The sequence below is a fragment of the Eptesicus fuscus genome, chromosome 23 (genome assembly GCF_027574615.1).
Source record: "Eptesicus fuscus isolate TK198812 chromosome 23, DD_ASM_mEF_20220401, whole genome shotgun sequence".
NCBI classification, from domain to species: domain Eukaryota; kingdom Metazoa; phylum Chordata; class Mammalia; order Chiroptera; family Vespertilionidae; genus Eptesicus; species Eptesicus fuscus.
This window is the reverse complement of record NC_072495.1, coordinates 12,215,524-12,235,793: the sequence shown is the minus strand read 5'-3', so window position 1 is coordinate 12,235,793 and position 20,270 is coordinate 12,215,524. Positions and strand designations below refer to the sequence as shown.

General features: G+C 40.0%; 1 protein-coding gene across 3 annotated transcripts in view; it reads right to left on the bottom strand.

Annotated features, from left to right (window-relative positions):
• The window catches only part of MAPK1 (mitogen-activated protein kinase 1), an 86,616-nt gene that overhangs the window by 49,853 nt on the left and 16,493 nt on the right, over positions 1-20,270 (bottom strand). For 2 of the 3 annotated variants that reach the window (XM_054712691.1, XM_008142643.3), the window contains exon 2: positions 2,102-2,284. In XM_054712691.1, coding sequence (XP_054568666.1) covers positions 2,102-2,284 — 183 coding nt within the window. Of the gene's footprint in view, positions 1-2,101; positions 2,285-10,727; positions 10,782-20,270 lie in introns of those variants that run through there. The other variant, XM_028147068.2, reaches the window with a different exon arrangement.

Here is a 20,270-nt window from a genome sequence, read left to right as displayed (position 1 = left end):
TGTGTGTGTATGTGTATGTGTATGGAAATAAACTTATAAATGGGAAGTGTTAGAGAAGGAAATACATGGACTTGCACCTCCGAGCAAGCAGCAGTAATGTTATAGGAGCTGAAATGTCAGTTTTAAAGCCTTCAGCCCCAACTACTTCCCTGTTTTTGTAGGGACATGAGTGGATGTTTAGAGCTGTTAGATTATTATTTGGGGGGGAGGGGGGATTTTTTTTTTTTTTTTCAGTCTCTCCTGGTGACCAAACCTTAATTTTTTTTTTTAAAATATATTTTATTGATTTTTTACAGAGAGGAAGGGAGAGGGATAGAGAGCTAGAAACATCGATGAGAGACAATCATCGACCAGCTGCCTCCTGCACACCCCCTACCAGGGATGTGCCCGCAGCCAATGTACATGCCCTTGACCGGAATCGAACCTGGGACCTTTCAGTCCACAGACCGACGCTCTATCCATTGAGCCAAACCAGTTTCGGCCAAACCTTAATTTTTAAGAATAATATATTGACTTATTAAATGGAAGCATTGTGAGTTTGAGGGATTTCCAGAGGAATGGAGATCTTTATTGCTCGCGTGTTAAAAACTTGCTCACCATTGAAGCCCAAGGAATACCTGTTTTCAGAAACCCGTCCTTTTCCATCTCATCGTTATCGTCAAACAATGTGACTGGAGAGTGTTGATCCGGTGTCTTTGTCCTGGGATGTGAAGATCACTTGAAAAGAACTTTTACAACATTGAAATGAAGAATTTAAAGAATTTTAGAAATTTAAGTATTAAGCAGCCCAGAAAAGGTGAAGAAGTTATAATCTGAAAAACCAGGTGGAAAGTTTCCTAAAAAAGAAAAGTTTGGATTTTTGTTGTTTGATGGATAGTGTGCTACATAGCATCCAAAGTTACGTTAAAAAAAGTATTTCCACTGTTTGTTTAAAATAAGCACTTGAGGGAAATTACACGGCAGCTCTTTTCCTCAAAAGGAACCTGTTCCTCTTTGGAATCACACGTTTAGGACCATGTTAGTACCCAGGGTTTTTGCTCAGTAAATCCTGATGGTGACTTTATGTAAAAGACCTTTAAGTGAGATTGAGGGCTGTGTAGGTAATAAAACATTACCAAAGGCTACAAAAGTAAATTAATTCTACATGTTCTCTTTCATGACAGAGAACAGCACTGGTTCTGTTATCTTTTTAAATAAATAAGTGATTTTTGATAGGTATTTAATATTTCTTTCCTCACTGCTGATCCTTGGACAGAAACTAATATTTCTTTCCTCACTGCTGATCCTTGGACAGATCCTTTTGATGGACTGTATTCAGAAAAATCTTAACAAATGTATAATAATTATCTAAAATTGTACATTTAGAATGGAGAAATTTAAATACTAGGTCTCAGAAGTCTGAAAAATAGCAGAGAAGACTGGATTTGGAAAGTAAGATCTGGAATTGCTTGTCAAATTCTGAAGGTATGAAGAATAAATGTTTCAACTTCAGATTACAAAACCCCATTTATGATTTTAAAAATGCACTTGAAATTATTAAACTAAATTTTGGTTTAGTGATATTGCTTTGCATTTCATTGTTCTTTGAACATTATAAGACTTTTTTTAAAGTCAGTTTATTGCTGAAAGTTTTATGTGAAGCTACAGCATATCTCTGAACTTGACCAGAGAATTTTTTATTTCTCTTCCCCTGTACAGTGATTCGTGTCCTAGTGAGGATTATCTTGCCTTAGTTTAAGACTGAATGTATGGCTTTTATAAACATGTGTCTGGAATATGTATAGCTTTAATGAATTAAATGTAATGGGCCCAGTTGAAGTGAAAAGATATATTTGTTAAAATGACATTAGTCAAATAAATTACCCACTGGTGTATAGCCAAAGTAAAAAAAAAAAAAAAGACACTAAAAATTGAACTGATAAAATGCATCAGAGAAAAATTTTATATAATGCAAGTGTTATAGTAAATGGCAAACATATTACAATTTCCCTTTAAATGTGCTCTATATACTTTTTCTTTAATCTGATAAGTCCAGGACATTTAAAATTACATTTACTCAACAAGGTACCAAGCAGTGGAGCCCAATGTCTGCAAAGGATACACATCTTTCATTTGCTCGATGGTTGGCGCTCGAATAATATCATTGATTCCAATGATGTTCTCGTGTCTGAAGCGCAGTAGGATTTTTATCTCCCTCAGGGTTCTCTGGCAGTAGGTCTGGTGTTCAAAAGGACTGATTTTCTTGATAGCTACTCGAACTTTGTTGACATTATCATAAGCAGAGCTAAAAAAAGGAAAAGGAGGGGGTAAGAGATAGCATTAAAACGACTTCTCAGAATATCCTGGTAGAAAGAATGCAAACTGGTAAAGTATTACGTGTTTAACACTCTGGTTAAATATTTGTTTAATACATGTGAAGGCAGCATGGATTTATGCACAAAAAGGCCCCAAACTATGGAAGATGCAGCTAGAAAAAGGGAGCAGAGGACCTGGTCCTGGTAACTGTGGATACTGTGGATGTCCATTTTTATAAACCTGGCAACATGGGTTTATGACACACACAAACATGCCCCAGTTTTTTTTGGAGGAGGAGGAGGATGAGGGGGAGGAGGAAGAAGGGGAGGAGGGGAGGGGGAAGAGGAGGAGAGAGAAGGAGGAGGAGGAAGAGGAAGAAGGGGGAGGGGGAGAGGGGGAGGGGAAGAGGGAGGGAGAGGGGGAGGGAGAGGGGGAGGGAGAGGGGGAACGGGAGGAGGAGGAAGAGATTGATTGAGATTGATTGTGGCTGCCTACCACAAGTGCCAGGCTGGGGATCAAACCTGCAACCCAGGTACATGCCCTTGAAGAGGAATCAAACCTGTGACCCTTCAATGAGCAGGCCAATGCTCTAACCACTGAACACACCAGCCAGGGCTTTCTCACTGTTTTTAACAGCAACTGCATTCTGGTAAGAGTAATCATTTTTGCCTCCAAAACAACTTCCTACTGTTATTTCAGATTCCTCTGACTCAGCCAAAACATTCACATGACCATCAACTACATCTTCATCCCTAACGAAGATGAAGGGACCCAAGGGGACACACCTTGAATGCTTTTTATCAAAATGACATGACTCTTTCTTTGCCCCAGGAAGAAATTTAACCAAGATATTTGGGTAGTCTTATAACAAAATCTATAAAGTATTTTTCAAAAAATACTTTCATAGCCCAGTTCAAAAAGGCTCAGTTCTTTCCAAGTTGTCACTAAGTCTGACCTAATAGAAATCCAAGCAGAAGCAATTATAACTATATCTTTAATTTTATGATAAATTTAAATCTTGAATATTACTACTATCTGTACAATCAGTATTCTTTTTTTGCAAGAACTTTTCATATTAATAAATATCAACATCTGGCCCATCAATTGAAGCAATGAAATAACACTGACAGGCAGTAAGACATTACTTCTTATTTCCTCAGGGTAGGTGCTAGAAATATAAAACAGTAAAATAAGTTTATTTCAAGTCTGTGCTTTTATAATGATATTTATCAATCTACTTATTCAGAGAATTATTTGATGCATTTGTCTGACTCTATCACAAAACTATGCTGCCTGCCTGCCTGGTCGCCCCTCACTGCCCCCCTCTGCCAGCCAGGTCACCCCCAACTGCCCCCTCTGCCAGCCTGGTTGCCCCACGCAGCCTGCTGTTCAGTCGTTAGGTCGTCCACAGTCGCTGGGGGACCTTATCTTACCCAGCTTCAATTCTCCCACAATACCATTAATATAGTGCACACCGGTGCCCCCAATACTTTGAAATCTACTTCCTTAAAAACAAGAAGCATTATTCAAATCTTATTTTGCCTTGGTTTGCTGAATGAAGACCTAAACCACTGATCTGAAGGTAGGTAGGCAAAGGGATATATTAAGCAAGCTTACTCAATATTGGGAATAAACTTTATTTTATTATTTTTTCTTTTCTTTTCTTAATCCTTAAGAGAGAGGGAAAGGTAGAGAAATATCGATGTAAGAGAAACACATTGACTGACTGCCTCCTGCATGAGCCCCGACCAGGGCCCTAGCCAAAGAGCTTGCAACCAAGGTACATGCCATTGACTGGAATTGAATCCAGGACCCTTCAGTCCGAAGGCCGATGCTCTATCCACTGAGCCAAACTGGCTAAGGCAAGGAAATATTTAAAAATATATATTTTTATTGATTTCAGAGAGGAAGGGAGAGGGAGAAAGATAGAAACATCAATGATTCATCACTGATCAGCTGCCTCCTGCACATCCCCCACCGGGATCGAGCCTGCGACCCAGGCATGTGCCCTTGACTGAAATCAAACCCAGGACCCTTCAGTCTGACACTCTATCCACTGAGCCAAACCAGCTAGGCAAGGGAATAAATATTTTTAGAAATTAAAACTCTTATAGGATAATTCAAATCATAGAAAGAGCTTAAGTTCAACAAAAGGGAATATAGATTAAAATAGTTGCAAAATATTGGTTTAAACTCAACATGTAAAATTCTAGTTTTACTGAAACACGGTAGTCAGACATGTCCATGGCCATAAACTTGCTTTCAAGAACAGGACTGTTAGGGGGAGGGGTTTATGGTTAGTGTGCCCCTCCAATTGCATCAACACTTTCTGTTTTAAGCGAGAAGGTATGAGATCATTCTCATTTAGTTCTCACTTGAAAAGAAGGTGTGACCCTATCTATGGAATTGGGTCTGTTCTTGTCTATTCTCCATTTTGCTGTCTTTTTGGATTACACAATCTGTTGTAGAACCAAATCACAGTTTACACTCTTCCACAATACTCTGTATTTTCTCAATTCTCCTTGGATTTCTCAGTTTTGTTTTATATATTTACTAGAGGCCTGGTGCACGAAATTCGTGCATGGGGGGTGGGGGTCCCCTCAGCCCAGCCTGCACCCTCTCCAACCTGGGGATTGGGCCTAAACCAGCAGTTGGACATCCCTCTCATAATCCTGGACCGCTGGCTCCTAATCACTCACCTGCCTGCCTGCCTGGTCGCCCCTCACTGCCCCCCTCTGCCAGCTAGGTCGCCCCCAACTGCCCCCTCTGCCAGCCTGGTTGCCCCACGCAGCCTGCTGTTCAGTCGTTAGGTCATCCATCACTAACTCCCCTGCCAGCCTGGTCGCCCCACGCAGCCTGTTTGTTCAGTCGTCCCTCACTAACCCCCCTGCCAGCCTGGTCATAGGCAGCCATCATGTGAGGGTCAGTTTGCATATTACCTCTTTATTATATAGGAGGATTGTTCTGATAATTAACAAATATATTTTATCAGTATACCTTCTACTATGGATTATTTTGTATCTCTTAATATGTGTTAGTTTTTTGTTGTTAATCCTCACCCAAGGACATTTTTCGTTGATTTTTGGAGTGGGAGGGAGGGGGAGAGAGAAAGAAACACTGATGTGGGAGAGACACATCAATTAGTTGCTTCCTGCATGAGCCCTGACTGAGGCCAGGGATTGAGTCTACAACCGAGGTATGTGCCCTTGACTGGAATAAAATCTGAGACCCTTTTAGTCCTTGGGGTGACGCCCTATCCACTGAGCCAAACTGACTAGGGCAATAGTGTTAGTTTTAAAATCACTTTGGTATTATCAACCCCATTTTCTTTTTTTTCCTCTAAGAATTTAATCCTTGCTCATCTCCCTTCTCCCAACTATTGCTATATATGCTACAGCTTTGCTTTAACCAGTTAACTGCCACGCGTCCAAAAGGAAACCATCCCCCCCACACGCCACAATATTTTGAATTTAATTTAAAAAATCAATTTGCAATGAATATTATAAAAATAAATATATTACAATTCGGATGTTCTTGAATATTTTCAGCTGAAAATTCTCACGAAAAATGATTTTAAAGTTGGTCACGGCCACTTAGGGAAAACATTTTTTTTAATAGATGTGCGTGGCACGTGGGAGGGTCCACCGTTTGCATCTACAGACACTTATGGCGTACAATGGGTTAAATGCGAGTTCTGTAAACAACTTAAGGTTGCAGTTTGGGATCTTAATCCAATCTATGACTATACAGTCTTTGGGTGGATTAATTTTAGATATTCATATTTCTCTTTTAGCTGATAAACTTGCTATTTTCAAAAATAAAAATTCAAGGTTAAATAAATTTATCAAGATTAGGAGAATGAAGAGTTTCCTAACTCATCACTGTATGGTGAATGGGAAGGGCTCAAGGTGAATATACTAATATAAACACAGATGAATCTTAACATAAGTATACTGAGTGAAACTAGACCAAAAGAAAATTACTTGCATTCATATAAAATGCAAACTAATCTATGGGGATAGAAAATAGATCAACAGAGTTGCCTGGGGCTGGTAGGAGGGACACATAAATTGAAACTAGATAACTTTTGGAGGTGATGAGTATGTTTATTATTTTCATTGTGTTGACAATTTCATGGGAATATATGTCAAACTTATCAAACTGTACACTTTAAATATGTGCAGTATACACAGTATTCTATATCAATTACTTCTTCAGGGAGCACTCAGAAAAGGAACCAGGGTTCCTTGGATGCGTGGTTTATTCCCAGGCCTGGTGCGTGGGAACAGATTCCAGAAATGTATTTGATCAGTAAATGTGAAAGTAGATGCCCACAAAATTCTGGAGATTATTTAACATGTTTTGTGATCACTTAGGGAAGAAAGGGGAACCAGAATGAGTCAATTATGAACAAATCATCCTAAACTAACTTCATTTCCTGTTTTGATAGGGTTACCACAACAACACGAGAGTGATGCCAGAGTTGTGGTAGATTCAAACCTCACTTGTTAAGCACTTCCCATTTGTGAGACTTCATGTTAGGACTGGTGGCAAAAACAAATAATGATCCCAACTCTTAAGAAGCTTGCAATTTAATGAGGGAAGGAGACAGGAACAGACAACATACATACATACTGCCTTTATCATAGTAAAGCACATCTGAAACACAGGAAAAGCTGGGTAGATTAAGTCCAAATAAGGGTATTAAGGAGAGGATTAAAAGATGAAAGGCAAGCAGGCTTTCAAAAGAGGAGCAAGGCTATAAATATAAAGAAAGGCAAGGGCCAACTCATGGAGAGGAAAATGAGCAGAACATATATGGGAATGACTGGCCCTCACCCAGCCATGCCCCTCCTCATGAGGTAGTTTATGGGATCCGGGGAAGATGCCATTAAGGAGCTCAAGAATCCAGCTGTCTCTCAAATCTGCTTCCAAGGCTGTGTGTACCTCCTGCACAATGGCTCTGCTGAGAGCAGAATGCTCCTCCAGTGTGTGCACAAGGAGTAACCAAGGGGCAGCATTTGCAGGGAGTGCATTGCACCTGGAATATCATGTTGTGTGCCCATGCCCACAAGCTCAAGCTCACGAAGGAGACTGCTGGGGCTGAGAATAGAAGAGGGCTATGCTGGAGATCTGCTCGGTTTGAACTGTTGGCACCAAACTCTAAATAGGCTCTCAAATATCAATTTAAACCTGACATTCCAGGTCTTTAGGTTTATTGGTCATGGTAGGGAGGGAGAATATATTAAATGTTTCTTAGTTTAATTTATATGGTATGTAGGGCTCCATTGTAGTCCTGATCCAGGCTAGCTTATACTGCAAACTTTTAATACTCTCTACTCTTGATCACATCACCTTTCAAGATCTTATTTACTACCTTGTAAAAAGCAACAACAGTTAACAGTTGATGCCATACCTTCAAGTTTTGTTTCCCTCATGTCAAGACTTCTGTTTTTGGTATATATTATATATGAGGCAGATGAGTACTCAGCAGCAAAGTACATTAAAATATTTAAAAATCTTAGAATTCTTAGGAGCTTGAGGGTTTTGTTTTATAATAAATGATTGATAGCACTCTAAATCTATCATATCTATAAGAATTATTGGTGGTTTTTGTGATGACTAAGTTAGGATCAGAAATGTCCAGGTTTATTAAGTAACTTTCTCATTGTGCAGATGTAAACTGAATAAACATTCAAACTGAGATCAAAACAATCCTAAATAGTAATTATTTATGTATTCACTGTATATTATTGATACATTGCTTTGCCTTGTTTCCTATACACTGAGTGGCCAGATTATTATGATCTCTGAACGCATAATAATTTGGCCACTCAGTGTGTGTGTGTGTGTGTGTGTGTGTGTGTGTGTGTGTGTTTTAGAGGCCCGGTGCATGAATTCGTGCATGGGTGGGGTCCAGCCAGCCTGGCCAGGGGGAGGGGACATGTGTGGTTGGCCGGCCTGCCTGCTGGTTGAATTCCTGGTCGAGGGGACAATTTGCATATTAGCCTTTTATTATACAGGATATACACTGAGTGGCCAGATTATTATGATCTCTGAAAGCATAATAATTTGGCCACTCAGTGTGTGTGTGTGTGTGTGTGTGTGTGTGTGTGTGTGTGTTTTAGAGGCCCGGTGCATGAATTCGTGCATGGGTGGGGTCCAGCCAGCCTGGCCAGGGGGAGGGGACATGTGCGGTTGGCCGGCCTGCCTGCTGGTCGAATTCCTGGTCGAGAGGACAATTTGCATATTAGCCTTTTATTATATAGGATATACACTGAGTGGCCATATTATTAGGCATTCAGAGATCATAATAATCTGGCCACTCAGTGTATAATTCAAGTCTGTGCATGAAAGCTGTGACTCTACAGCTAATTAAAAAAGAAAAAGAAAAAAAAAGACCTATTTTATTTAAACAAGCTATTTTCCATAAATATTATTGAGTCTCTGCTGTGAAATGACTATAATGACAGGGGGCTGGGGAGGACAGGGAGAAAATCTGAACATACCAGAAATTTTATATTCATATCAAAGCTTTAGAAAATGACTATGAAAGGCTGGGCACTTATTCTAATGATAACTTAAGAGAATCTGACTTGTCAAGTCAGTGTGGAGTTCATGACTACTCCGCCTTATGATTTGGGAGAAAGTTTAAGGGCGTATTTCTCTAGGGTTCATTTCCTTCACATACTAGGACTTTATACATTAAAGTAGATATCTTATCATGCACAAGCACCACATATTGTACCCGGTGTTAAGCAACTAAAATGCTACCTATCAGCCGTGAATGAGTTATTTTTAAAGAAAGCTATTAAGCTGTTCTCTAAGCTATCCATTTTGGTGAACTTTAATTATCTGAACACAAAACTACAGTATTTCGTTTCACAGATAAAAATTAACTTGTCTTCAGAGGTAAGTAAGTTAGACTGATCTAAATTAATGTTCCAAAAATAAGTATGTAGATAATAATATATTTCTTACTTTAAGCTTGATTCTCTCATAATTTACTAACCAAGAAAGCCAGTGCAAAGTTTTCTTTAAGAGGGTGCAAATGATTAACGTGAGCAAATAAAAGCTAGTCAAAAGTCATTTTAGCTATAAAATCATCATAATTTTACATTATTTTAAGAATCAATGCTCCAACATAGTATAGATATCACAGCTTAAAACTGATGTCATTAGCATGTATGCAACCTGACTAGATAAGGTGCACAGCCCAGAGCTTGAACAAATTTGTCTACAAATGCATTTTTTAATCTCTTCAAGTAATAAAACAGGGCCAAATAGTCAGATACTAGTAAATTGCAAAATTGCAATTCTGGCCCTTATCCCTTACTAGCTGAGACATCTCTTAGCAACCATTTGCTTGGCTCACAAATTAGGAAAGCTAAAAAAAAAAAAGAGGGTAAGCTCAAGGACTGTGAAGAGTGTAGAATGGCAGATACAAAGACTGAAAGATATTAGGCCTTCTCCCCCAAAGTGGTACAGTCATTTTTATTACTTTATTTATTATTACTATTAATTATATTTATCACACGAGACCCTAAAAAGAAAGAAATATCAGACCTCAAATCAGGAGGTGTGAGTTTTAGACCCAACTTGGCTCTACCCTATATGTTTGCTCTGTTAGCACTGGTCAAGTTACAAAAAGGAGAAGGTTCCATTACTCTGTCAGACTTCTTCCAGACATTGGAAGTATAAAACAAAACAAACGATCAAAGCATAATATTTATACAAGAGAATGGGGAAAACACCTTCATACCCAGTTATGTGGTTGAATGTATATACATATGCATGCATAGATATAAACATAGGAAGATGAAGACTTGTAGTGACTCAGTTAAGGTCCCACAAATTTTAGGTGGACTGAAGTACACAAATTATTTTTTTTTTTAAGCGTAAAAAACTTAACATCTCTCTCCACACCAACAGGAAAAATTAGTATATGTTACTAGATCTAAGATTGCTTATCAGGATTTAGCATTGTGACTATCAACATCCTAAAAACCCACAACCAAGAAATTTTGTTTTATTTGAAGCATGCTAGGGTAGCACAAAGTCAGTTATCATTCTTTGCAACATAAAAACTCTCATCAAGCCAAAACCGGTTTGGCTCAGTGGATAGAGCGTCGGTCTGCGGACTGAAAGGTCCCGGGTTCGATTCCAGTTAAGGGCATGTACATTGGTTGCGGGCACATCCCCGGTAGGGGGTGTGCAGGAGGCAGCTGGTTGATGTTTCTCTCTCATCGATGTTTCTAGCTCTCTGTCCCTCTCCTTTCCTCTCTGTAAAAAAATCAATAAAATATATTTTAAAAATAAATAAATAAAAACTCTCATCAAAGCAGTGCTACTTAGAAGTGACCTTTGTAATTTGTGCTCTGAACTTGTCATGAGAAAGAGAGAGACCCTGATGAAGGAGATGGGTTACTCACTTTTTTATCATTCCCCTACATTTCTTTGCTCTTCAGCTATTCCCTCCCACGCTCACTGGGCAAGAATTTTGGAATGGTCCAGGTCAGGCTGGCTAGCAGTGAGCTATGATTACAGCTAGAGATAAGCAACAAAGACTAAGAGCATCAAGTCTCCCCCAATGCCAAGCATTCAAGGGTAGCAGCATAAGCAGCTCCATGTGCCTCTGGACCTGAAGTAGATAAGAGTAAGAAATGAGAAGGGACTTCATTAATCATAATGACCATAGTTTATTGAGCACTTAGCAGTGATAAGAGCTTTAGAAAAATCCTCATATAGTGTCTTCACCAGAACGCTTTGAAGCATAAAACTTCTATTTTATAGATGAACAAACTGAGGTAAAGGGGAGGAATCAATTAACCTGTCTGTGATTGCATAACTAGTAGCTAACAGAACTAGGATTCAAGACTAAGTGTGCTGATCTCTAAAACCCTTGTTCTCAGCCACTACACCATACAAGGGCCCTGGCCATGCTCTCTTGGTGGTGATGAGCCAAGATTAGGCTCATAATTGAGCCAGATTCTGACAGGTCAACTGAAACGATGCTGAAGAAGGCAGACAGTGATGACAAAAATAAAAATAATCATAATGATCATGCTACAGAATATGTTTTGCTTCCCAAAGTAGCCTACACATTTCAAGGGCTCTGGCTATTTAGATCTTCTTTCTCAGGATGAGCCAAAAGCTGTCACCTCTGAAACAAGAGGCAAATATGTGCTGTGAGTTGTCCAAGAGTAGATGTGAAGGCAGAAGATGTAAAGGCAAACCAGACATAAGGGGCATGAGAAAGGGGCCTGAATGAGAACAAGTAAAAAGATCATGTTGAGCTTGGCCAGCATGGCTCAGTGGTTGAGCATCTACCTATGAACCAAGAGGTCACGGTTCGATTCCCAGTCAGGGCACATGCCCGGGGTTGTGAGCTCGATCCCCAGTGTGGGGCGTGTGGGAATTCTCTCTCATCATGGATGTTTCTATCTCTCACTCCCTCTCTGAAATATATATGATCATGTTGAACACTAGTGGAAATCAGTATCCAGAGATTTTTTTAGTGATGTCTGTCAATCATGACAATAAAGTAATTTCCTCCAGCATATATAATCAAGCTGTAAGCAAGGTCAGACAAAATAAGTTTGGTTTCTTGTAGAATGGGAGGAAAGAGATTAAGAGAGAGTGAGATTCTGTTTAGTCAGCAGACAGAATCCATGTCAAGGCCAGACAAGACCAGTAGACTAGGAAAACCATTAAGGTGAAGGTCTCAAGTCAGGGGGAAACAGGGGAGAGAGGGGATGAGGGTAGGGAGTTACAGTCTGAAAACAGAATGATCTACTTCATATAAGGCTGGACCCTTGCACACCTTTGTAAGCTGTACCCAAAGAGGTCAAGGGGAAGAGGCTCAGATGACTGTCCACATTACTAAAACGTAAAGGAGTCAAGAAATTCAAGTCTCGCCGAAACCGGTTTGGCTCAGTGGATAGAGCGTCGGCCTGCGGACTGAAAGGTCCCAGGTTCGATTCCGGTCAAGGGCATGTACCTTGGTTGCGGGCACATCCCCAGTAGGGGTTGTGCAAGAGGCAGCTGATCGATGTTTCTCTATCATCAATGTTTCTAACTCTCTGTCCCTCTCTCTTCCTCTCTGTAAAAAATCAATAAAATATATTAAAAAAAAAAAAAAGAAATTCAAGTCTCTTATGAACTGCCTCATTGTCAGAAATATTAAACACCTGCCTCCAACATGTGGAAAATGACTCTCTAAGATGAGGAAAATGTTAAACTTGCCTGCACAATTAAGCAGGCAGTGAGATATTATATAACAGATGATAAACTAGGTGAAGTAGAAAAATGTGACATAATTATAATTCTAAATGCCAGAAAGAAAATCTCTAGGCAGCTCTGAAAAACTATTTTTTACTTCTTATTTCCATTAAAAAAGTTTCTGCAGTTAAAAAAAATTTTTTTTTGCAAATCATCATGATAGAAGAGGACGTAAACAAGGTAAGAAAGACCCTGAACAAAACCTGATAATCATTCACACGTATGTGAAGTTACAAAATATATGCAAGTAACTCTCATATATTGCTGGTGGGAATGCAAATTATACAATCCTTCTCGAGGGTAATCTGGCAATACCTAACAAAATTATATATCTATGCATCTATCTTTTGATCCAGCAATCCCAACTCTAAGAATCTACTACAATGAAAAACTCCAATAACATGAAAATACATATGCACAAGGCATTATCTATAATTGCAAGACACTGGAAACAATCTAAATGGCCATACATTAGAGGGAGGTTGAATAAGCTATGGTACACATCCATATGATGGAGTCCTTACTATGCAGGTGTAAAAATGAATGAGAAAAATCTCGAAGAACTGCTATGGAGTGGTTTCCAAGATATACTGTTAAGTGAGGGGGAAAGAGAAAGGTTTAAAAGATTTATATGTTGTTTTTTTAAAAAATTCTATATTTATTGATTTCAGAGAAGGGAGAGGGATAAAGGGACTAAAACATCAATGATGACAGAGAATCATTGATTGGCTGCCTCCTGCACACCTGCTACCAGGGATCAAGGCCGTAACCCGGGCAATGTGCCCTTGACTGGAATCAAACCCAGGACCTTCAGTCTGCAGGCCAATGCTCTTATCCACTAAGCCAAACCAGCTATGGCTATATTATCCTTCACATCCTATATAATAAAAGGCTAATATGCAAATAGACCAAATGGTGGAACAACCGGAATAACCAAACAACCGGTTGCTATGACGTGTGCTGACCACCAGGGGGCGTGCGCAGAGCATGGCAGGTGTTGGCTGCGGCGGGATGTGAGTAGGTGAGCTGGGGGGGAGGGGTACCCAACCAAGGTGGGGCACCAGTCGCTGTCATCGGGGCAAGCCTCTGGTGGTTACTGAAAATTCTTTGCTCCTGCACGCCGGTCCCAGCTCCTGCACGCCGTACCCACTGCCAGTGCTGGAGCTGCCACTCGCACCCACTGCCAGAGTCCGGCACTGGTCCCAATCGCCCCTCAGGGCATCTCTACCTCCCCCTGCTCCTGAGGGGCGATCAGGGCAGCAGCCGTCGGTCACACCCACTGACGGCACCAGCCCTGCTTGCACCCGCTGCTAGCGCCAGCCCCAATTACTCTGCACCGTCAGTGGGTGTGAGCAGGGCTGGCGCCTGCAGCGCATGGGAGTGGTGGCAGCGGAAGCGGGGCTGCCAGCAGAGAGGGGACTGGGGGCTGCAGCAGGAGGAGCCAGGCATGGGCGTGGAGGATGGGCCAAGACCCACCCCTGTGTCTACCGCAGCCTCGTGGCCCACAGTTCAAGGTACATGAATTCGTGCACAAGGCCCGTAGTAAGAAAATATAAATGTATATGCTTATATGTACAACAGAAATATAGAAAGGATAAGCTGGAAACTAAAGAGACTGGCTACCACAAGGGAGTGGGTAGTAGAGGGTAGAATGGGAACAGCTGGTAGGGATGAATAGGGAGTGATATTTCTGAGTATAGCTTGTGTATAGCTCTTACCCTTAGAATCATAGTAATGTATCACCATACTCAAAAATTTAAATGAAGAATTAAAACCAACCTAATGTGGAAAGAATACAAAATGCAACACAAACAGTAACAAATGAACCTAACTACGAGAATAACAGAATCACACACTGGAGGGCATTAGCAAGAAACCAGCCTAAGTAACTTTAGAAAACAGTATTTTAACTGGATACTATATAAAGCTAGTATCACAAAGAACTATAGGTAAATCCTGTAATGCAGTTAGTAAAATTTGTTTCTCACAAGGATATTGGTTAGCAATTCTGAAACTACTTTATGTATAGAATGGGATTGAACAAATATGTAAACAAATGGAAGATGAGAGCCAGGTTAGTGAAAAAATTACAAACAATAAGGAAGGCTAAAATAAACCACATGCTGTTGGATTAGAATCAGAGATTATCAGTATGAACTCATAGTTTTAAACATATATAGTACACAGATACAGAAATAAATATAGATGTGTGAATAAGCGTGGGTTGATATACATACATCTATTTTCCTAGAGTTATTTGGTGAGGAGACCTAGAAGCAACAATATCCCAGTAGCAATGACCAAACTTTGCACCTCAGAAGATACTAAAAAAAAGGGTGGGATTTGTTGAAAGGACCTAAGAATCCATCTGAAGGAGCAAAGGTCAAAGCTGCAACACTTTGAACAAGATAAACAATGGCAACATTGGATTGTAACCTACAGAATAAAACAAATAGCCATGAGTTCATACTGATATAAATGAGTAAATAAATGGAGAAGAAACAGCTTTCTTTTTTTAATCCTCACCCGAGGATATGTTTTTATTGATTTTAGAGAGAAAAGGAAGAGGGGTTGGAGAGAGACAGAGAAACATCAATCGATTGCCTTCTGTACACACCCTGACCAGAAATCAAACTCGCAACCTTTTGGGGACAATGCTCCAACCTAGTTACCCAGCCAGGGTGGGACAGCTCTTTCTTACAGAAGCACTCCAATTAATAATTATGAGGGAAATAAAAAAATAATCACTCAGCAAATACCACAATAATTTTTTCAGACAAGATCCATAGATGGCTGCTTATATTAGTAAGTGAAAATCTAAGAAGAAACAGGATATCTCACTCAGTCTTAAAGTACATTCCCAAAGATAGTTATTAATTACCAGTATGAAGGAATAGGCAGACACCATCTTAACCAAGTGACTGAAGTTAACATATCCAGGAATAAGACCTACTGACATCATGAACTCTGGTATAAAACATTGAGAAAGGTACAATATCACTTTTTAAAATATATACTTTTGCCCTAGCCGGTTTGGCTCAGTGGATAGAGCGTCGCCATCGGACTGAAAGGTCCCAGGTTCGATTCCAGTAAAGGGCACTTGGTTGTGGGCACATCCCCAGTGGGAGGTGTGCAGGAGGCAGCTGATCGATGTTTCTCTCTCATCAATGTTTCTAACTCTCTATCCCTCTCCCTTCCTCTCTGTAAAAAAAATCAATAAAATATATTTAAAATATATACTTTTTTACTGATTTCAGAGAGCAAGGAAGAGGGAGAGATAGAAACATCAATGATGAGAAAGAATCATTGCTTGGCTGCCTCTTGCATGCCCCCAACTGGGGATTCAAGCCTGCAACCCAGGCATGTGCCCTTGACCAGAATTGAACCTGGGACCCTTCAGTCCACAGGCCTATGCTCTATCCACTGAGCCAAACCAGCTAGGGCCAATATCACTTTAAAAAATATATATTTTTATTGATTTAAGGGAGAAAGGGAGAGGAATAGATAGATAGAAACACTCAATGATGAGCCTTAGCCAGTTTGGCTCAGTGGATAGAGCATTGGCCTGCAGACTGAACGGTCCCAGATAAGATTCTGGTCAAGGACACGTACCTCAGCTGCAGGCTCCTCCCTGGCCCGGACCCTGGTCGGGGCTTGTGCCGGAGGCAATCAATCGATGTGATTGTCTCACATGGATATTTCTCTCTGTCTTTCCCTCTCTCTTCCACTCTCTCTAAAAATAAATGGAAAAATATCCCCAGGTAAGGATTAAAAAGAGACAAACATAAAAACCATCTATGATGAGAGAGAATCATTGATCGACTGCCTCCTGCATGCCCCCTACTGGGGATTGACCTGGCAACTAGGCATGTGCCCTCCTGATTCATATGTCAATGTTCAACCACTGAGCCACACTGGCCAGGCTACAATATCACTTTTATAGCTTTTGTGTAAAAAATGCATCATCTTATTCTACTCATGAGAAAACATCAGACAAATGCAAGTTGAGAGACAGTCTACAAAATCAATCCAGTGCTCTTCAAAAGTGTCACAGTTATGAAAGACAGGAAGACTGAAGAAATGTTACGTTTGGGGGAAACTAAGGAGATACAACAATTCAATGCAACATGGACCCTAAAAGAAAAAATGACATTAGTGGGAAAATAGGGAAGTCCAAATAAGATCTGTATCTACTTAATAGTACTGTACCAGTTTAAATTTCCTAGTTTTGATAATTTTAGATATATAAAATGTTAACATTAGGAGAAGGTGGATATATGGGACTCTGAAGACTATTTTCGCAACTTTTTGTAAGTCTAAAATTATCTCAAAATTAAAACTTTAAAAATTATATGCTTGTTAAAAATGATATATGTGTGTGGTTGTGTGTAACAAAAATTTTAAAAAGAAAAGAATGAGAAGGATTAGAAAAGAGGAAAAATAGATTAGACTTAAAAGGAACAAAGGTAACTAGTGATAAAGAAAGTAACAATGAGACAAAATGTGAAGGAATAAATTAAGTAAATGGAAAAATATTCAATAGTATATGGCACAAAGTAAAGGTTCAATACATATTTATTCATACATTAAAATTTTAAAAGAAATAAAAAAGGAAAACAAGGCCATGATGTTAAGTCTTTTGTTGCTCTAGTCCAGTGGCTCTCAATCTTGGCTACAACACACTGGAATGATATGTGGAACTTTTTAAAAATGCATGGTTTCACACCCAGAAATTGATTGAATTGGTCTAGGGTGCAGTCTGGGCACTGGGGTTTATTTTTTTTAAAGGATCTCAGGCATATAAAAATAAACAAGTAAGTAGAACCCCAGATGATTCTAATGTGTAACTGTAATGAGAATTATTGTTCCATCCTTCTCAGCCCACTTTGTCCTGGGCCTGTATCTCATGGTTTTAGGTCTACTGTGGAAGAACTCTCCCTACAGATCAGAGCTAGGCAAGAGAACGCAAATTCTTCACTTTCCTTTTGTAGGTTATCCCCTTCTCCTGCCTACAAGCATTGACTTCTATAGAATTATGCTGATGAGGGAAAAATAATTATATTCAAACAATACCAGAAATACCAGAAACAGGGTGACACCTCGGTATCCTCAATGTTGAGTTTTGGTCCTGGTGGAGAGGCTCAATTGGTTGGAGCGTTGTCCTGTACACTAAAAAGATTATGGGTTCAATCCCCAGTTGGGGTGAGTACTGGAGGCAACCAATCCGTTTTTCTCTCTCTCTCTCCCCTTCCTCTCTCTAAAATATATGCTCAGGTGAGGATTAAAAAAATAATAATAGCCCTAACCAGTTTGGCTCAGTGGATAGAGAGTAGGCCTGAGGACTGAAGGGTCCCAGGTTCGATTCCGGTCAAGGGCATGTACCTTGGTTGCGGGTACATCCCCAGTGGGGGCATGTGCAGGAGGCAGCTGATCAATGTTTCTCTCTCATCGAGGTTTCTAACTTTCTATCCCTCTCCCTTCCTCTCTGTAAAACATCAATAAAATAAATTTTAAAAAAATAATGAGGGTTTTGCTTTCTAATTGTTAGGCTGAAGATTTCTCTAAATGTTTAAATAAAATTTTTTTGAAAGAGAGATATCTTGCTCCCATCCTTGTCTTCATCCATCCCTACCCCATAAGCATTTTATTAGTTTCTTATTTATCCTTCTATTAATTCCTTATGTGAATACATATTGGTTTATGTGCATTTGAGTAAAGTGATTTCCAAATCTGAAAATCACTGTTATTATCATTGTGGGAGCTTTTTAAAAGTGTGGGCACTCAGTCGAAGCTGGTTTGGCTCAGTGAATAGAGGGTTGGCCTGAAGGGTCCTGGGTTCAATTTCAGTCAAGGGCACATGCCTGGGTGCGGGCTCAATCCCCAGTGGGGGGCGTGCAGGGGGCAGCCAATCAATGATTTTCTCTCATCATTGATGTTTCTATCTCTCTCTCCCTCTCCCTTCCTTTCTGAAATTAATAAAAATATATTAAAGTGGGCACCCAGTTTCTATTCCATACCTATTGACTGAATAAAACCTCTGGGGAACAAAGCCTGGAACTCTTTACAAAGTTCCCCAGGTGACTTTCTGTGACAGACACATCACCTTTACTCACAGAGATTTGCTCCATCATCTTGTCTGTGTTCCTTGAGAGTAATGCTTCTGACCATGGCTCATGAGTTCACCCAGCACAGGGAGCATCCGTACAAAGGCTGAGCTGGGCCAACTAGCTTCTCTTCTCAGAGAACACAGAGCTGGGACACAGAGGACCTAAGATACCTGCCGGGCCAACCTGGTACAGGAATGTTTGGAGGACTGAGAATGCTGGAATGGGCCACATATCCAGTTAATTCTGCACGGGAATATGAAACAGAGAATGACAGAGGCACTACCTTCATTCCTGATGACTTCCCAACTCCTCCATAATTCAGGTTATAGCCTGAGTTCCTGTGTTCAATAATCCAACAGTGTACACAAAGAGTACCCAAAGGACTTCAGAGACCTACAAGAATTCCGTAGAATACTGGTCAGCAGAATTATGATTTTTTGTAAAGTTACTCAAAATTTTCTTGGCTCAAGTTACTGTGGGAATTTTAGCTCTGAAATCAATTCCTTTTCTTTTCCTCCTCACTTCCATCCTTGAACAATAAATACATCTGTTTCCAAATACAATCAAACACCTAGACTGAGAAGTACTGCCAGAAATGGTGGCTGCCCCAGATAACCCACAACACTGACTTGTGAATGGCACATTCAGAATAACTGATGATTCCCAGGGCAACTGCTGAAACTCATGCCTTTTACTCACTCCAGAAAACCGACTGAAGTGATAGAGTGTCATATACTGAAGAAATAACCTTAAAACGACTCAACCTTTATTTTGGGTCATGCTACAAAGTCCTAATCTTGGAAGTCCTGAAATCTGAATTCAAGTTTTTGCACTGTCACAACTCTGTGCTTATATAACCTTGGGCAATTCTCTTAACCTTGCTAAACCTCAATCTTTCCCTGTAAAATGGAAAGATTATTTATCTCTCACATATAGGGTTATCTGGAAGAATAAGTATGTGCAAACTCATATCATATATACAATACAAATGCAAACAATATTATTGCTGATAGGTGTGAAGGATGAAACAGAGGGCTGGAGACCAGGGACCAGGATGCAGGCTTTATTGGAGGACATGACCCTGCTGGCTACCTTCCAGAGGGAAAAGAGAGCATGCCAGGGTGAAAGCTCCTCTTGAGGGGAGGAAAGGAAGGGAAGGGGCTTAGGGCACTCAGCACACACTGATTGGTGGTTTCTTGTAAAGCACATGATTAGGGACCTAGGGACTTAGGAATCGGGGGCCTAGGGTATTTGGTAGGTGCTGATTGGTGGTTCAATGTACAGTCCATATAAGGTGCCTGGTTAGGTGCTCAGGAATGTCTATGCTGCAGGTACAGGTTACGTCATACTCCGTCCATCAGTTGGGGGAAGGGAGGATGTATCAATTGCGACGCAAAAGAAAATAATTTTAGCAAGGTCTCAACCCCAACAATGTCATATTTTATTTTATCACTTAAAATTAATCATAAAAATCATTTTAAATAATTATTATATAAATTTTCTATTGACCATTGTAAATGCTGCATTATTTTAATGTTCCTTATATTTTATTACATATATAAGTTATGCTAATTTTTAAGAACACCA